Genomic DNA, 18,889 nt, shown 5'->3' with positions numbered 1-18,889 from the left:
TGGATTTTCAAGGACGAATTAGAATTTTCTGTTTTCTAATCCGTAGCCATAGGAGAGGTGGGTAGACTGAAGTTCAGAAACTGAGCAACATCCTTTATTACCCCTACTTCCTTTTTCCAAAACCCACAGCAACCTGGCTTGCTAAGCTAAAATCTATCTTAAAATAAATCCTCTAAAGACAATGCAAGTGTATTCGTTTGCCTGGGCTGCCATAACAAAACCCCACAAGCCATACTATCTTACGGTACTGGAGGCAAGAAGTCCAAGATCAAGGTGTCAGCAGGTTTGTTTTTTTTCTGAGACCTCTCTCCTTGGCTTGTAGATGGTTCCATATGAGCCCCTGGTGTCTCTTTCTGTGTGTTAATCTCCTCTTCTTGTAAGGACCTAGAGTCACCCTAACGGCCTTGTTTTAACTTTATCACCTTTTTAAAAGGCCCTGCCTCCAAATATAGCCAAACATATATTCTGAGGCACTGAGGTTTAGGGTTTCAACTTATGCAATTTTGGGGTATGGGAAGGGGGCCAACTTCAGAACATAATGACAAGTTTAAGAGAACGAATGCCAGAGAAACAAACCCACTTCTCTTTTCTCATTTTAGACTTTGATGACAGCATGTTTGTTAAGACTTCAACGCCTGAGGAGTGGATCGCTCAAGGAGAATATTACGCCAAACACCAGTGCTGGAAGGTAAGGGGCTGGACCTGGAGTGGGGGGCAAGGGTGAGGGGGTGGTGCAGGGAAGGTCTTTGTGATTAGTGACCTCATCAGGCCTCACAGGCAGGTTTCTCACCATCATGCTCATCACCAGGATAAGGCCAAGGTTTGGGTGCTTGTGCTGCTGCTTCTGAAACATCAGGCCACCCTTTGATGAGGAGAGCTCCCTGTCCAGCTCCTTCTCCAGTGCAAGCATGACAACTCTTTGCAGGGACCAGGTGCCATCATGTACTGAGAGGAAAACAGAGGGTCCTGGCCTCTGCTGCACAAACAAAGCTTGATGCTCTTTTATTTCCCTCCTGTGCTCTGTGTTTAAAAATTTGTGCCATCATCGCACTGCATTTTGAAATAGTACCAGATTGGTCATTTGTTTTTCAAACTGATCTGACATAGACTTGACTCCCAATCTGAGTCTTTATCACTTGAGTGAGTTGCCCCTTCTGGGCCACAAGTCATCCTAGTGAGCTTGAGCAGCCTTCTTCAGCTCACTAGGATGAGCAGTCAGTTCTAAGGGGTGATAAAACAGAATGCACCCTGCTGCGTGTTTGGGTGTGTCTGGAAAGTGTTTCCATAAATATGTAGTATTTAGTTGCTGGAACTCGACAGAACTCTGAAGCTTTATTCACTGCCCATCCTTGTCGTAACTTGGCTGCTAATATAAAACCAAGATTCTTTTGAGGGAAGGAGCAGGGAGGGAAGAGTGGAATAATATCCAGCAGGTATGGATATGAAATTGGAAAACTAGCTAGTCTTTCCCTTTATTCCCTTCAGAACACTGTTGGTGTCAACCCATACATGTTGCCCATGGAGTTCCAAGTCTTTATCCTTTTAAAAAGGCCCTTTGAATGTTTGAATCTGAAGTCTTTTTATGGGAGTTGGTGCAGATGAGAATGTTATAAAAAGGCTTCTCCTCACCTGATTTTGAATCCACTAGAGGACTTCAGGACTCAGGTGGTTTCCTGAGTTTTTGGCTGCATGTCAGTGACTGTTCCAGAATCACCATACAAATGGCATTCACTTGAGATTCACTCATTCAACAAATTCCTGTTGAACTTTGGGCCAGACATTGTGTTTAGGTTGCAGGGATATGATGGTGAGCGGTTCAGGCACTCAGAGGAGTGCACAGCTCCAGCTGTTGGCAGGTATCCCAGATGAGAAACCAGCTGCCCCTAGAACCACCTGTCCTGGACAGGGAGGCCAGAGAAGGCTGTTTTAAGTAGGAGCCTTGAGCTGAGGGCCTATGGGATAAATGAAGTTAACTGGGCAGAGAAGGTATGGAAGAGCATTTCAATCAGAAGGAGCACCATGTGCAAAGGGCCAATGGTGGGAAGGAGTATGGCACAAGTCATGGGAATGGAAGGAGGCCTATGAGGCTGGGGAGGCTGGAGCAAAGAGCCTGAGGGAACAAGATGTCATCTTGTCTACATAATCCTTCCCTCAGCCACACTGAGACCTAATCTTTACATGCTGGACCAGACGTGACTTTCTACCCTATGGCCTGTGCTTTGAGACATGGTGTCAACATGCCTGTTTTAGAAAAGCAGCTTTCTGCTGGCAGGAATAGGGGTCCAGGCAACTCTCCTGTGATGCTCATCTGCCTGCCTTATACTTGCTCAACACAGACCTGCATGACCCACAGATCTAGCCAGTTATCTTATGGAATGTGATGACACCATGTCCATCCCCATCTCTACCCCCATTTCTGTGCTGTAGCTGTTCTACCAACACTGTTGGCCATTGTAGTTACCGACTAGAGAAAACCTATGTAGGGCCCAGAAGAGCCGCTGGGTGACTTTGGGTCCATGGCTCTGTGTCTTTGCTACTGTAAGCTATGAGAAGGATGAAACTTCTCACACGTGGCTGTTGGAAGATTCAGTGAAGGTGTTAATTCTGGTGGTTTGTAAAAACACATCCTGCATCCCTTTTCTGTGAATTCTGTGGATTCAGGGCACTTCCAAAAGGAAGTGGAGTAGGAAGTGTTCACTGGTCATATTACTGGCCTTTATCCTATGAGGCCATTTTTTTTTTTAAAGCTCATCAGCCCGTTCCTGCTCCTCCCCCTCAGGCTGGGCTGGGGTGAGACTCACTGCCTTGTCAGTGCAAATGTGGCATGTGTGCTTTAACCCTTGTTCTGTGTGTCACCTCCAGCCCCTTGCTGGGAATCAAAAATTTTTGCCTGTTTTAGGTTGCAGCCAAGTGTTACCAAAAAGGAGGTGCTTTTGAGAAGGAGAAGCTGGCCCTGGCCCACAACACCGCCCTGAACATGAAATCCAAGAAAGTCAGCCCCAAGTAAGAGTCGCAGGGGTCATCTCTGATGAGATCAGCTGGTGAGCTCTGTTGGAGTGAGGTCACCATGCTGTGGGTACTCTGTTTTCTCTCCCTCCTCCAGGGAGAAGCAGATGGAGTACTTAGAACTGGCCAGAACGTATCTGGAGTGCAAGGAGCCAAAGCTGTCCCTCAAGTGCCTGAGCTATGCCAAGGAGTTCCAGCTGTCTGCCCAGCTGTGTGAGAAGCTGGGGAAGGTATGGGCCCAGCCCACGCTGCTACTGGGAGCACTGGGCTGCTCTGGAGCAGACTCCCTCAACCCCTGCTTGCATCAGGGAGGGGCTCTGGGCCTCCAGAGAGGGACAAGTCGGCCCCAAGGACCATAGGGCAGCTGTTCTTTCTCCACTTGCCCAAGTGTTTATGTGGCTCCAAAGATGTGTGTATGTGTGCATGCCTGTCTGTGTACATGTTTGCAACCTGATATTAATCATGGGAGGCCAGGTGTTCAAATCCAAGGGAAGGTGGGCTTTGGAATATTCCTGCCTTCCTGTCCTCCGTGTTCAGTCTGGAGTCTGTCTGTGTGAATAACCTGGCACTGATATGGCAGTTTTTCTGGGTTCTCAGCAATTGCTCTAGATCTGCACCAACCAGTCTAGCAGCCACAAGCCCCAGGTGGCTATTTAATGACAATGTAATAAAATTACAAAAACAGTTCCTCAGTCTCACTAGCCATATTTCAAGTGCTCATTGTTATAGAATATTTCCATCATTGCAGAAAGTGCTGTCAGACAGAGCCGCTGATCTAGAACTTAGCTACTCACAGAATGGCCAGCAGGCTGGTGGCGGGCCACAGATTTTTATTTGTCTGCCAAAGGATTAACACAGAAGGTGACAGTAACCAATGAGCGACTGTTACAACAATTTGGCATTGCTAGAACATTCAAGCAGTGATGACTTTTTTTTTTTTTTTTTTAGCAATTTCCTTGTCTTTTTTTCCCTTGAGATATAATTGGCATGTAAAATTTTATTAGAGGTATTTGGTATATGTATATATTGCAAGATGATCACTATAGTTAAGTTTTGTTAACATCCATCACTATGTAGAGTTATAAGAATTTTTTCTTGTGAGGAGATCTTTTAAGATTTATTCTCTTAGCAACTTTCAAATATACCACACAGTGTCAACTATAGTCATCACGCTGTACCTCACACAATTCACTTCCAGTGTATCTGTTGTGAGGGCCTGGAGGTGTAGAGCTAGGTAGCTTGAGAAGCTGTGCTTTAGAAAGCCCAGCTGGGGCTGCTGCATTCTCCCCAGAGGGGCTCTCTGGTTCTCCAGCAGGGATCTGGGGCTCCATGGCTCTCTGAATGTAGTAGCTCCTGGATCCTCAGAACACCGTGAGCAGGGATCCCTGGGTGGCGCAGCGGTTTGGCGCCTGCCTTTGGCCCAGGGCGTGATCCTGGAGACCTGGGATCGAATCCCATGTCAGGTTCCCGGTGCATGGAGCCTGCTTCTCCCTCTGCCTGTGTCTCTGCCTCTCTCTCTCTCTCTCTCTGTGACTATCATAAAACAAACAAACAAAAAAAAAAAACACCGTGAGCATTGGGTAGTTGGGGGTGGCACCTACTGGGGACTTTGAACTGTGGCCCCAAGTCAGTGGGGCCCACCTGGTACTGTCTGCCCTGCCCTATGTTTATTAGGGGATGTGACTTGTTAGCATGTGGGAGATGGGAACGGGTTAGGGATTTCAGGGTGGGTGGGAGTTTGGGTCCTAAGACCCTAGGAATTAGGGTAGCTTCCATCTTTACTACATGTTATGGTTGTTAGCCCTTCAATCTCCCATGCTGCCACCTGGACCTTGAGTGGTGACAATTGCAGGGAACCAGCCTAAGCCTTTGCTCCCTCTTTTTGCCCACCAGTGCCAGCTATGACCAAGTCAGGGACCACCTCCTTACTTACTCACCTTGTCCACCTCCCCGACCTGGCAAGCTTTTCCTCAGAAAGTAGGAAGCAGGGGAACCAGAAGGCCAGACGTACAGCTTGTGTTCCCTTCTTTGTGACTTCTGTGCCTTCAAAAATGGAGGCCACCCCGCTCCTGGTGACAAAGCATTCCCTGTTTCCTTCCCCTTCCACAGGCTTGACCACTGGGGGCAGCCTCTTCTGCTTTCTCTCCCCCGTACATTCTAGCAGCTCTAAGCCCCATCCAGGGAGGGGTCCAGTTCCTTTCTTTGCTCAGACTCCTCCCTGAAAGGGTGTTCAACCCTCAGCAGCCTCAGACCTCCTGAGGTCATCCCACAACACTAAACAGCACGATTCAAGTTGACCAATATGGCAGCAGCCTTTGTCAACATCCTTATACCAAATTGCCTCCCTGTCCGCAGCCCCCAAATGTGTGCCACCCCTGCAAAGAAATGGTTGTGAGGAAGCGCTGGGGGCGTAAGACTTTTTTGTAGGGATTCCTCTGCCTTGCCTGCTTCTTGCCTCTTTGCTGAGAGCGACATTGGTCCTCTGGAAACCTTTCAAGGCCCTTGCTTTGGATGCGAGGGGGACCCCTCCCCTCAGGGAGCAGAGTGTACAGAGCATGGGGGCTGCCACTTAGAGCCAGCCCTCTGCTCTCTCTCCACTTGGACACACGCTTGGCACCTCATAGGGCATGCACTCTAGCTTGGAGATTTTCCTTCTGAGTAATCAGTATTGTTAAGAGAGGACAAGAGACAGGGTTATAGATGTTCTTTCTGGTTATGGGGTTGTATCCATGTGGCTGAGATGGGTCTAGATGCTCTCTGCTCTGAAAGGTCTCTGGACGTTGAAAAACCTGATCCCTGAATTTTCTTTGTATTTTGCTACTTGGTGTAGATGATCTAGATGAAAAAAAAAAAAAGCCAGCTGAGATTTATTAGAGGGCCTGGCCTATGTGTTTTGTCTTGTTTTCCTTTGATTTTGTTTTCTCTCTGGATCTCAGGTGCAGCAAGTAGAATTATGAAGTGAGATATTTAACAAATGGGTGGGCCCCTCCTGTGTGCCAGGCACTGTGGGTGCTCACAGCCAGCGACAACGTAGGGGCCTCTGCCTGTCACAGAGTGTCCCTTCCTAGTGGAGGAGAGGGATGACAGACAAGCCAGTGGCTTTGAGATGCCAGTGGTGATGAAGCTAGGTGATGGGTGAGGGTAAGGAAGTGTCAGATGCTGTTCTTTTGGGCAGAGGGCCAGCAGGGAGCTGCCTTTTTTTTTTTTTTTTTTTTTTCAAAATTTAAATTCTAGTTAGTTGACATACAGTGCAATATTGGTTTCAGCAGTAGAATTCAGTGGTTCACTATTTATGTATAACACTTAGTGCCCATCATAACAACTCCTCTCCTTAACCCCCATTCCCCATCTAGCCCATCCCCCATCCACATCCTTCCATCAACCCTCGATTTGTTCTCTGTAGTTACGAGTGCTGCCTTTTAAGCAGAGACTGTGAGAACTGCTGGAGGGCATCGAAGGCCAAGCATCCTTGCAGGCCAACAGCTCTGCAAGGTGGGAGTGTGTTGGGGAGCTCCAGGAACAGCAAGGAAGCTGGTTGGGCCAGATGAGAGTGAGTGGGTACAAGTAAGTGGTAAAATGAATCAGAGAGAGTGGCAGGAGCAAATCATGGACCTCAAAGTCCATGGTAGGGACTGGATTTTATTCAGGTGTGACAGGGAGCCAGTGGAAGGTTATGACTGCAGGAGTGACATGGAGCTCATTATTTGGATGCTCTGGGGGAGGTCTGTGGGTAACAAAAGTAGAAGCAGACAGGCCAGTGGGGAACAGCAGCTGAGGCTTGATGATGTGGCTTACATTGCTGTGATGGCAGTGGAGGTGGTGGAAAGGAAATTTGGGAAAACGTTGGGAGAGCCAAGCATAACAGATTACTCTGGGGGGCTTGACGGAAGTGTGGTAGAAGAGGGGGATATAATCTTGTGTTTATGGCAAACCCACTTGTGTTTATGGAAAGTCTTGTGGTTTTCCTTTGTTCATCCTCTTTCTCTTCATGACTGGTCTCCATTTCCATTCTGTCCTCCCTGGCAGCCACTCCAGTGCATTTAATGTGGAATCCCCATGTGCATGTATAATTGAAGAACAAATAGTAGTATTTTCTCTAACATACACATTTTAGGCTTATTTAAATAGCATATTGTTCTGTTTTTTACTTTTTCCATCCCCTGCTATAGTGTTAGGCCTGGCCAGGTTTTTGGCCACTGATAGTAATCCAGAATGGGCATCCCCCCTGCATTTGACTTACCATTTCCCTATCAGAGAACATCCAGGTTGCCACCAACAACCAGCTGCCATACATAGCACTGTGGATTGCATGTCTCCTTACAGTCCTGGGGACTACTAGGAGTGGGCTTGCTGGCTCTAGGGTATGCATATACTTAATTTCACTAAGTGAAAGTGGAAGCCACTTTGTTTTCCGAACAGCTGTGCCAGTTCGTGCATTAGGGTTCCATGTACCCAACATTCAATTGGTTCTGATTTTATAAGTTTTGCAAACTTTATGGATATATGTTACTGTGGTTTTAATTCACATTTCTTTATTAGTGAAGTTGAGTATCTTAATAGATTTGTTAGTCATTCATGTTTTCCCCCAACCATGACCTTCCACTTTATATCCTTTACATAGTTTTCTGTTGGGTTTTCAGTAAAGTCTTTTTCCGTGGTTGCAGGAATCCATTTAATGTTCTAGACCTGTCCACTCTAATACAGTAGCCATTAGCTGCAGGTAGAAATTAAAGTTAAAACTGATGAAAATGAAATGAAATAAAAAATTCTGTTCCTCAGTTACGCTAACCTACATGTCATGTGCTCACCATTTATATGTGGCTAGTGGCTACCAAATTGGCTAGCATAGATGTAGAATATTTCTGTATTCACAACAAGGTCTATTTGACAGTGCTGGTCTCAGTGTTAATGTTTGTGTTCTCTCCATTAACTTCATTTCACATGAGCTTTGTTCAACAGTTGTGATGTAATTGAATGCATCAGTTTTTCCTCTAAAGTTTGAGTGTTTTCGGTTTTGCTGAAGACTTTATCTCTGAGTCACAAAGACATTCTCATACATTTTCTTCCAACAGCTCTCACATTTAGATCTTTGGCCTATCTGAAGGTTAAATTTGTGTCAAGGTGTGAGGTTGGGATTTAACTTTGTTTTTCCCCATATAAAGAATTTGTTTTCCTAATATTATTTATGTCTTAGTGTTTTTCACTGGATTCCAACAAATAGCAGACATTATTATTCATGGTGTTGGCTTATTTTTGAGATAAAAAGTTATGCTGTGAATACTCTAAGAGTATATTTTACTCTCTCCTAGATAAGAGATGCTGCCTATTTCTATAAGCGAAGCCAGTGCTACAAAGATGCTTTCAGATGCTTTGAGCAGATCCAGGAATTTGATCTAGCACTCAAAATGTACTGTCAAGAGGAGCTTTTTGAAGAAGCTGCTATTGCAGTGGAAAAGTAAGTGGTTTTATTCTCTCCCTTCCCCCATGCTGCTCCCTCCCTTCCATTGCTCCCTCTGGGCAGTCTGCCGTGGATGGTGTTATCCTGCTCTTTCGAAGTGGCTTGCCCATATCACACTCCTTTCACTTGAAGTGGTGGCATCGGTGCTGGATCAGGAGCTCCTTGAAGGCAAGAGCCAAGCCTAAAGGATTAACTGAGGAGCTGGATGGGAAGTGTGGGAGGAAAATGAGTAGAATATAATCTTCTGTTTACAGCAAACCCACCATTGGTTTTAGTTTGTTCATCCTCTTCCTCTTCATGGCCAGTCTCCATTCCCATTCTCTCCTTAGTGACCACCATTCCAGTGCATTTAGTAAATGCACTCTTAATATATGTATGTTTAATATACTTTACTCTCTTTATAAGCTTTGACACCATGTCATGAGAAGAAGGGGTAGAAGATGAAGGGTTTGTTACATGTGTACATGACACACATGGCAATCTTGTGCTAATGATGGTTCTGTCCTCTCCACCTTTACCTGCTGAGTTGACAGTTTTGCTGATTGGCTGGATAAAGGTAAGAGTGCTAGTGGGCCATCAGGATTTTGCTTTACCATGATCTACTGGCAGATCTTCAGTCATGCGCTCATATATATGTGTGTGAAATATATGAACACATACTCTCATAAGTTTCGTACATGACCCACTGGAGACCTTCTTGAGCCTTTAGCCTACCTCATATTCCAGAGATGGAGATGGTAGGGTTGATGGTTGACAAGGAATATAGAAAGAGCATGTTGTTGATTACCCTAGGAGATCTGCCCAGTGGTATGGGACAGCTAGAATCACAGAATCTGCTATTCTGCATTTCTCTTGAGCAGGATTTTGAGACCACTCTCAGCTCCTGAAAGTAGGATATGGGTTGGTTCTACATTTTTTTTTTTTTTTTGCTTTCTATCAAATTATACAAGTGACAAAATGAACATAACTGACCCAGATGTTCAAACTTCAGATTTTTATTTTTTTTAAACTTCAGATTTTTAAAGTCAGCTTTTATTAAAAGGCACACATAATTCCCACAAAATTAACATACTTGTGTAACCAGTACCTCAATAAAGGTACTCAGTACCTTGAAATTTATTTTTGGAAATGGAAAAGTAGGTGTTCAGTGCCATGGGTGGGAAAAGGAGCATATTCCCTTCTCTAGTTCTTGGGTACCATTATATATATGATATACACAATGGGTGTGTATTAGTCAGCTCAGACTGCTGTAAGGAAATGCCATAGATTGGGTGGCTTAAATGACAGAAATTCATTTTCTCCTAGTTTTGGAAACTAGAAGTTGCAAGATCAAGACTACTAAGAGCTCTTTCCCTGGCTTACAGATGGTTGCCTTCTCACTGTGTCTTCATGTGGCCTTTCCTTGGCACTTACACACGGAGAGAGAGAGAGTGCACAAGAGAGCTCATTCTCTGATGTCGTCTTTTTTTTTTTTAAAAAAAATATTTATTTTAGAGAGAGAACAAGTGCATGCAAGTAGGGGGAAGGATAGAGAGAGAAGGAGAGAGAATCCTCAAGCAGGACCCCTGATGAACACATAGCCAGATGCTGGGATGGATCCCATCATCCTGGGATTGTGACCCAAGCCAAACCCAAGTCAGATCCCCAACCAACTTAGCCACCCAGGTGTCCCTCTCTGGTGTCTTCTTATAAGGACACTAATCTCGTTGGATCAATGCTCCACCATTGTGACCTCATTTAACCTTAGTTAGTTCCTTAGAGAGCCCATCTCCAAAAGTCAACCACACTGGGAGTTGGAGCATGAATGTATGAATTTTAGGGGGTGCAAACTATCCATCCATAACAGGATCCAGTTGTGACGTTTATTGGGTTATCAGGGTGCTATGCAGTGGTGGTGGCAGTAATTGACCAGGCCAGTTCTCTTGTGAGTTCATATGACAAAATTGACTGAGAGGTTTTTTTCTTTAATTAGTTATTTAACCTTCTGTCCTTAGTTTTCTAGAAGAGCCTTAAATAGTCACAGATTTTCCTCAGAAACATCATTTTCTTTTATTATTCTTTTCAGCTTTATTGAGGTATACAACTGAGGGTTTCTAATGATGTGTTGAATTGAGATCTAAGTGTAACCTGAGTATCCACTGGAGCCTCACACAAGATCTAGTTGAGTGTCCTTTGAACACTCTGCATACTGAGTGTAGAATTCAGGTGCTAACTGGCCTGACTCAAAGTGCATTGAGGACATTTTATTTTATTTATTTATTTATTTTAATAAATTAATTTTTATTGGTGTTCAATTTACCAACATACAGAATAACACCCAGTGCTCATCCCGTCAAGTGTCCCCCTCAGTGCCCGTCACCCATTCCCCCCCCCCCCCCCCCCGCCGCCCTCCTCCCCTTCCACCACCCCTAGTTCGTTTCCCAGAGTTAGGAGTCTTTATGTTCTGTCTCCCTTCCTGATATTTCCCACACATTTCTTCTCCCTTCCTTTATATTCCCTTTCACTATTATTTATATTCCCCAAATGAATGGGAACATACACTGTTTGTCCTTCTCCGATTGACTTACTTCACTCAGCATAATACCCTCCAGTTCCATCCACGTTGAAGCAAATGGTGGGTATTTGTCGTTTCTAATGGCTGAGTAATATTCAATTGAATACATAAACCACATCTTCTTTATCCATTCATCTTTCGATGGACACCGAGGCTCCTTCCACAGTTTGGCTATTGTGGACATTGCTGCTAGAAACATCGGGGTGCATTGAGGACATTTTAAATTTGAAAAGAAAATACCTGGGTAGCTCTTCATACTTGGTAAAACAGCTCGTTACTCCGTTACTCCGTCAGCTCACATGTGAAGTGTTCTCCCTTTCTTCATCTTTATTTACACCCCTCAGGGGAAGCCTGTTTTACCAGGAAATCTGATGTTGGTAGCATAACTCTGGGGCATCGTAAGGCATCTAGGCACTTTTCTGGTTGTGACAAGATGGATTTTATCCATTTTTCTGGTTGTGACAAGATGGATTTTATCCTAACGAGAGTTCAAAAGTGAGCATGTTTTATTGGATTGTTCCTGTGCCTTAATAACTGTGGGACTGTAGTGTGGGATATACTGCCCTTGATCAGCAGAGAAAAAAGGAGCATTCAGAGCTTCATTAATCTCTGTCTAACTCAACCATGCACATACCTGGCAGAAGAGAAAAATCACAGGTTGGGTAATAAGAGGAAGTCGAATGTTGTGTTGGTGTGTGTGCAGTCTGTCTTCACCCTGTCTCATTAGTCCTGTCTCAAGACGCAATGGAGTTGTAGACCCAACTGATTATCAGGCTTTTATGAAAGTTTAAGGTTTTTTTCTGGGATAATTTTGATTATGAATAATTATTGCCCTTCAGATTGACTTTCAAACTTCCCTAACTTCCCTTTGCTTAGGTTGCAACTCTATTATGTTTCATTAACTAAATATACTAACACTTGGTTCCTTTGGAAAATAAAGAAGGAATTTTATCCATGTGAAGTGAAGCATTTGTAAAGCTGCTGGACAAGTTTAACTCTTGTTTTGTAATTTATATCTGCATGTGGGAATTGCATTGAACTTGCTTTGTGCTGAATTTGGAGAACGTTTCCCATTGGGTGGTAATAAGCTGACGTTTGTGTTGTCTATCATTCCAGGTATGAAGAAATGCTGCGGGCCAAGACCCTTCCCATATCCAAGCTATCTTATTCTGCCAGTCAGTTTTACCTGGAAGCTGCAGCAAAGTACCTGAGTGCAAATAAGATCAAGGAGATGATGGCTGTTCTCTCGAAGCTGGACATAGAAGACCAGCTGGTGTTCCTGAAGTCTCGTGGACGACTAGCGGAAGCTGCAGACCTGCTCAACAGGGAAGGTCGGAGAGAAGAGGCTGCCTTGCTGATGAAGCAACATGGCTGCTTGTTGGAGGCTGCCAGGCTCACTGCTGACAAGGACTTCCAGGCCTCGTGTCTGCTGGGGGCTGCCCGCCTCAACGTGGCCAGGGATTCGGATGTAGAACATACCAAGGCCATTCTGAGAGAAGCCCTTGACCTCTGCTGTCAAACCAACCAGTTGTCTGGCATTGCTGAGGCACAGTTTCTTCAGGGGGTAATCCTGAGAGACTTTCAAAAGCTCAAGGATGCCTTCTTCAAGTTTGACACACTCAATCACTCGGCTGGAGTGGTGGAGGCGCTCTATGAAGCCGCCAGCCAGTGTGAGGCCGAGCCTGAGAAGGTCCTGGCCCTGGCTCCCGGGGGCCTGGAAGTCCTCCTCAATCTGGTCAGGGCCCTCAAAAGAGTAACGAACAATGCTGAGAAGGAGATGGTCAAGTCTTGCTTTGAGTTTTTTGGGATTTCTCAGGTGGATGCCAAGTATTGCCAGATAGCTCAGAATGACCCTGGACCCATATTAAGAATAATTTGTGACCTGGATTTGAACTTGCGAGAGAAGAAAACAAAAGACTATTTCTCGATAATGACTGACCAGGTAAAATTAGCCCTCAGCAAACACCTTCTGAGCAGGCTGTGTCAGATCACAAAGAGCCTACTTGGGAAGACCTACCCAGGAATCTGCATGCGGTTTATTGTAGGCTTGAAATGTGAGGATGAAAACTGCAAAGATTTCCACAGGCCTTTGCGGCGTTGTGAGGCCAGGTGTTTGGTTCAGTCAAAAATGCACTTGGTGGCGATCAGTGGGTTGCTTTTGGAAGCCAAAAAAGTATTCCCCAAAACCTTGGCAAAGGAACTTGAAGAAATTGATTATATTTTGTCTACAGATATGTATGGCCTTTGCAAATCCTTCCTGAATGTCCTCTTCCCCAAGCATTTCCATCAGAGAGTGTTGTCAGAAAACCCCATGGCATGCAAAGACATCCTCAAACCAAACTACAAATCCTTTCGTTCCTACAGGTCTGCTCTGAAAGAGTACGTCCATTTTCTGTTTCAAAATGAAAGGGCACGAAGCCGCCGAGAGTCTACAGACCTGTGGCTGAGCGCCATGCAGGCTTTCCTCGTCTCCTCCAACTATCCGGAGGAGTTTGAAAAGCTGCTCCACCAGGAGGAGGACAACTACAACAGGGAACTCAAAGCTCTGGAGGCTGAAAAAGAAGAAAGGGGTAGGGGGAGAGGCAGCAAGATGAAGGGAATAGAAGGAAAATTTGGCATGTTGGCACCCAACAAGGATGATGACAATACCGAGAAGACCCACCTTTGCTTCATCCGGCTGCTGGAGAATTGCATTGACCAGTTCTATGTGTACAGGAACCCGGAAGACTACAAGCGGCTCTTTTTCCGTTTCATGAATGTCCTTGTCAAGAGGTGCAAGGAACCACTCATCCCCAGCATCGGCAACACGGTGGCCCTGTTGGAGTTCCAGTTTGTCCACTGTGGGGTGGTCCTGGCCCGCCTCTGGAAGAACACCATCCTGTGCCTCCCCAAGAGCTACATCGCGATCTTGCACTACTGGGAGTTCCTGTTCAGCAAGAAGGACATGTTCTCCATCATCCAGGAGTACAAACCGAAGGACGTGACGAGAGCCATTCAGGATTTCCGGTTCCACCTCTCTTACCTCGTCAAGGTGCTATGCGGCTATGAGAATGTGAACTTCAATGTCCTGCTCGATGCCTTCGGTGAGATAGACTACGTGGTGTCCGGTGAAGCAGAGCGGACCCTGGTGCTGTGCCTGGTGATGCTGGTGAACGCCAAGGAGGTTCTGCAGCCCTACTGCAGGCCTCTCCTGTACCAGCACTTCCAGGAGATCCAGAAGAGGCTGCAGCTGATGAGTGTGGACTGCCCGGACCAGGTGCCCGAGAGGCTCCTGAAAGTGGTGAAGCGGGTTTTGGCGGCGGCCAGTGTGAAGTCTGTGGCCGAGGCTCTGCAGGACCTGCTCTTCGAACGGGACGAAGAGTACCTGATGGACTGCCACTGGCGGTGGGACAGTGCGCACGCCAAGGGGTCCGCGGTGCGCGGCCTCTATCATGAGGAGGTGAAACTGAACCGCCTGCTTTGCGTGGACCCCGTGGACTACTTTGCTGAACCAGAGTGCGAGTTTGGGCAGGATGAGACAGATGAGCTGGCCTTGGAAGACCGGGACCGCCTCCTGGCTGCCATCCTTTCCCAGAAGCAGCGGAAGGCTTCCATCCAGCGGAAGCTGAGAAGGGCATGCCTGGTGGTGTCCCTGTGCATCAGCTGGTGGAGGAGGGCGAGTGCTCAGACGGAACGCTTCCAGGAGGAGACCAGGGAGCCCGGGGCTGGAAACTTCAAGAAGGCTGATGTCGACAGGACCCAGTGCGACCTGTGTGGGGTGAAGTTCACCCGAGGTCCTGACAACTATTTCAGCTCTGGGAAAGCATTTGAGGGAGAGGCTTCTGAGGCTGTGGCCATTTCCAGGGCTGAGTTGGGAGACATGGAGGGTCTGGAGAGGAATAGCGAGTCTTATGAGCAGCACATCCTCCTAGAGCGCCATCGGAAGCAGCAGGTGGCCTACCAGAAGTACTCCGAATTTTTCTGTGAGAAGGTGGACCCGGCCATCGATGAAGGCAAGCTGGTGATACAGGACATCGAGCAGAGCATGTGGAACCGAAGTCATCTGGGCTCCAAAGAGCACAGCCACATGCTGCAGAGGAAGGTCCAGGAGAACATCAAGAAGGTTTTGGACACAGTGGAGGACCTCTATAGGCGGAAGGCCTGGGATGGTGGTAAGCGGTCCTCAGGGATTGGGTCCCAGGTGGTGTTAGAACCTAGGCTTTGAGAACACATGTCAGGGCCAAGTCCTTTGTGGTGAGGTCTGTCCTGGGGATGACAGAACTTGGCATTAGCAGAAATACAAGTGAGGAACGTGTGTTCTCAAATTACATCAAAACCCCATCATTTGAACCACCTTGCCCTCAGTTAAAAGGTTGTGATTATCTTGGGCCGGATGGTTTCCTCAGCACTATAGACAAGAGAAGGGCTAGCCAGCTAGTTCTGTGGCAAGGATCTAGGGAGAGCGTTTAAAGTCTTAACGAAACTCTTAAGTTTCTGATCTATTCATCACTGGTCATTTTTTGAACATCTACTCTGTATTGAGCCCTTGGCTAAGATCTGGAGTTGCCCGGTTGATCTCTTCCTTTTAGGAGGGTTCCTTTTTTTTTTTTTTTTTTTTTTTAAGATTTCACTTATTCATGAGAGACACAGAAAGAGAGGCAGAGAAATAGACAGAGGGAGAAGCAGGATCCCTGTGGGGGAGCCCGACACAGGACTCAATCCCAGGATTCTGGGATCACGACCTGAGCCAAAGGCAGAAGCTCAACCACTGAGCCACCCAGACATATAGGAGGGTTCTTAAACCATACCCCATGTGGGAGTTTAACAATAAGAATTGTTATGTGGTCTTTGAATCTTTTTTATTAGCTATCATAGCAACACTGAGTGGAACTCATGTATAAAATTAGTGAAATTAAATATTCAAACTTAGTCTATAATTTGGACACTCCAGTTTAAGGTTTAGTGACATTGGCAATCTCTACAGATACACAGGGATGGTGTCAGGCTGACATTTAACTGTAGTGTATGTTTGTGGTAGCACAAGTTGGCTGTGGGTCCTTATCCCATTGTCCCCCTCAGGGGAAACACAGAGACAGGCTCTTGGGAGGTAGTGGGGGCTTTGGATCTAGGACTGCTTGGTCTGATCTCTGCAGCAGCCCCCATACTCAAAGCTCTTGTTCTTTGGTCCCTGTAGCAAAGGAAGTGATGGCTCGGCTGGTCAACAGTCTGATCCCGTCAGTCAGGGATGCTCAGGAATGGCTGATGAAGACAGAACTCCACTTAAAAGAGGAAGGTAAGGAGCCCTTGATTTCAGGGTGACGCTCTGGTTCTGCTGACCCCCTGGTCAATGTGAAGTGGAGTTGCCTATGGTGTCAGTAGTGGCTGCTTAGTGTCTAGGAGCCTCGCTCACTGTCAGTCAAGTTATTAGCAACATAGTATCTGAGCTTCCCCATCTGACTGTGAGGGCTCACCTTAGTTTCTTTTTTGAAAATCTCTTTTGATACTCCTGAGCTGTTATCAATGACATCTAGTCACTACTCATGCTCAATACAATGACTCCCAAGGATTGACAAAGTATTGAAAAGCCTTCTCTTGGTAGATATGCTTGCCTGTGTCAACCATTCATGTAAGTCAGTGGATAGTTATTGAATGTTTAGTATGTATCAGCACTGTTTTGGTCTTGGGGATATAAAATAAACACATGTGTAAGCAAAGCAAACAAAATCATTGGGAAAACTTGCATGCATCTTCCTAATAGAGGGTTAAGGGCTTGTATGGAGTGTCAAGTTTCTCTCCTGACAGAATGGTCTTGCCAAATTCCATATCATCTGGAAAGTCTACCCTCTTGCCCATTCCAACTATTGCCTGTTCTTGCCCAGATCTTACTTCTTCTTACTTCAAATATTTCATATGCTCCAGAATGCTCTTCTGTGGGTCTTCCTAATCAAGACACTACTGGAAAATCTGGACCCCAGAGTTGGGAAAAACTAGAAGGGACTTGGCACAAATCCTTACCATAGGGCAGAAGAAAATGTTTAGATTATAGTGTCTGCTGGGACTATGATTTTTATGATTGTTTCAAAAGGAAGATAACTGGTATACCAACTTGAGTTTGTGGTTGAGTTTAGGTTTTATTTGATTTCTTTGCAATTTAAAGGGTCTCTAAAATAAGGGCAGAGGAACAAGCCTGTATAAGAACTTAATTCTAGAGAAGGGTGTTTACTTTTACTTGGGCTCTGATTTAGGCTTTCTTCTTTTCCCCCTTTAAAATAATTACAAAGATACCAGGTTTTACTGGCATGTTATATTTTATAGCAGAGTAAAAAAAATCACTGTTCTGTACTTTGTTTCTGGTTTTTTGTTTGTTACTTTTGAAATAGGTATCGTTCAGGAAGATGATTACGAAAATGAAGTGGAGGACTTTGGTGAACTCCGTCCTCGAAGGCGTCCTCGGAAATGTGGGAAGCAGAGAAAATACTAACATCCACACGGCTGCTGCCTCCTAAGCCTTCAGATCATTCTATCCTGACTTAAAATTCTGAGTGCTGGGGCAGATGAGAAAAAGAATGTAAATTAGCTTAAAAAAGTAGGGGAGTCTAGCAACACCTTTGATTTCTGCTCTTGTTATTTCTCTCACTGGTGGCTTTGATCTGATCACTCTGTCACCTGTAACTCTAGCAGTGTTAGTTCTCTCTAGAATCTGTTCAGATGAGAGGAGTCATAGCTGAAATAACCTTGGGACACCTCACCCCAAAGCCCTGAGGTTCTCTGGTGCATCACCATCATGACATGAGTCATCAGCAAGGGACATCCCCAGCCTGAGAATTAGCGCTGCTCTGGGCTGGGGAATCCCTCCAGGGATTCCCTCATCTCCTTTCACACAGCTGCAGCATCAAGTAGTACAAGAGCCCCCATGTGCCCAGGCCACCTGTGACCCCAGGCCACACTCTCTGGTCATCTCTGAACCTACTTGTAGCAAGGCCCCTTCTGTTATGTACCTTAGCCTCTTTTTCCATGCATCTTTTCTGCCCTCATTCTTCCCACTCTTTTGTGATAATTTTCAGCTACCTGTGCAAGTCATGTTAGACTACCTCAGAAAGTAGTCCAGAACTCCTCCAGCGTCCTGCAGGTGGGAGCCTCAGGACCTTTGCCCTACGAGGCCAGCCTGGGGTATGTTGCAGGGGGTTCCCAGCCTGCCTCTCCAAGGTGGTCCTAACTCTGCCTTGGCTATGGTGCAGACATTCCAAAAAATGTTTGTATGTGGCCCTATATGTCTCATTTTCTTGGTTGAAGGAGGCTATTGCTTCATCCCCCACCCCAACTGAGCCAGTGGCCATCAGTGTGGTTCCATTCTGGAGGCCTTCATGCCGCTCATGGTTACTGCCCTCCCTCACCCCTGCCCCTCAGTTCAACCTGATGTGAAAGCTCTGATTATGTTGGTCCTTCATTGATCTGCCCGCACAGCAGAGCCAACTTTCTCTCCATGTTGCTGCTGCTTTTGCTGCTTATTGGTTTCTCCTTATTGTCTTTCTAAATGACTCTATTTCCTTGTTTTTAATTTTTGTTAGGTTATGTTTCTAATTTTTATTCCAGGTGTTTTTTATAAACTTCACTTGCCAGAAAAAAAGGGAAAAACCCAATCAAATCTTGCTGTATTATCACATTTTTATAAAGTTAAATCATTTCTTTTACATGGAGCTGTCCATTTATTTATTTCGTCTCCACTCAGAGTCAAGGGATAAATCCTGGCACTGGTTCTCTCTGGCCAGCTGGTTGATGCTGACCAGGGCAGAAGCTTGCTGAGCCTTCTGAAATGAAGATATTCAGGGATTCACAGATGGTTGTGGTGTCTCTTGAGGGCTTGCTGTGCCTCCTAAGCATTTGGGGTGTGG

General features: G+C 45.8%; 1 protein-coding gene across 5 annotated transcripts in view; it reads left to right on the top strand.

The window, feature by feature from the left end:
- The window catches only part of TRANK1 (tetratricopeptide repeat and ankyrin repeat containing 1), a 105,892-nt gene extending 87,204 nt beyond the window's left edge, over window positions 1–18,688 (top strand). For all 5 annotated transcript variants that reach the window (XM_072726409.1, XM_072726405.1, XM_072726406.1 and 2 more), the window contains 7 exons: window positions 600–688; window positions 2,900–3,003; window positions 3,104–3,236; window positions 8,316–8,461; window positions 12,135–15,169; window positions 16,192–16,290; window positions 17,378–18,688. In XM_072726409.1, the coding sequence (XP_072582510.1) occupies window positions 600–688; window positions 2,900–3,003; window positions 3,104–3,236; window positions 8,316–8,461; window positions 12,135–15,169; window positions 16,192–16,290; window positions 17,378–17,478 (3,707 nt within the window). In that variant the 3' untranslated portion in view covers window positions 17,479–18,688. The remainder of the gene's footprint in view (window positions 1–599; window positions 689–2,899; window positions 3,004–3,103; window positions 3,237–8,315; window positions 8,462–12,134; window positions 15,170–16,191; window positions 16,291–17,377) is intronic.
- The last annotated feature ends 201 nt before the right edge of the window (window positions 18,689–18,889 follow it).

The sequence above is a fragment of the Vulpes vulpes genome, chromosome 11 (genome assembly GCF_048418805.1).
Source record: "Vulpes vulpes isolate BD-2025 chromosome 11, VulVul3, whole genome shotgun sequence".
Lineage (NCBI taxonomy): Eukaryota > Metazoa > Chordata > Mammalia > Carnivora > Canidae > Vulpes > Vulpes vulpes.
This window is presented reverse-complemented; position numbering and strand designations above follow the sequence as displayed.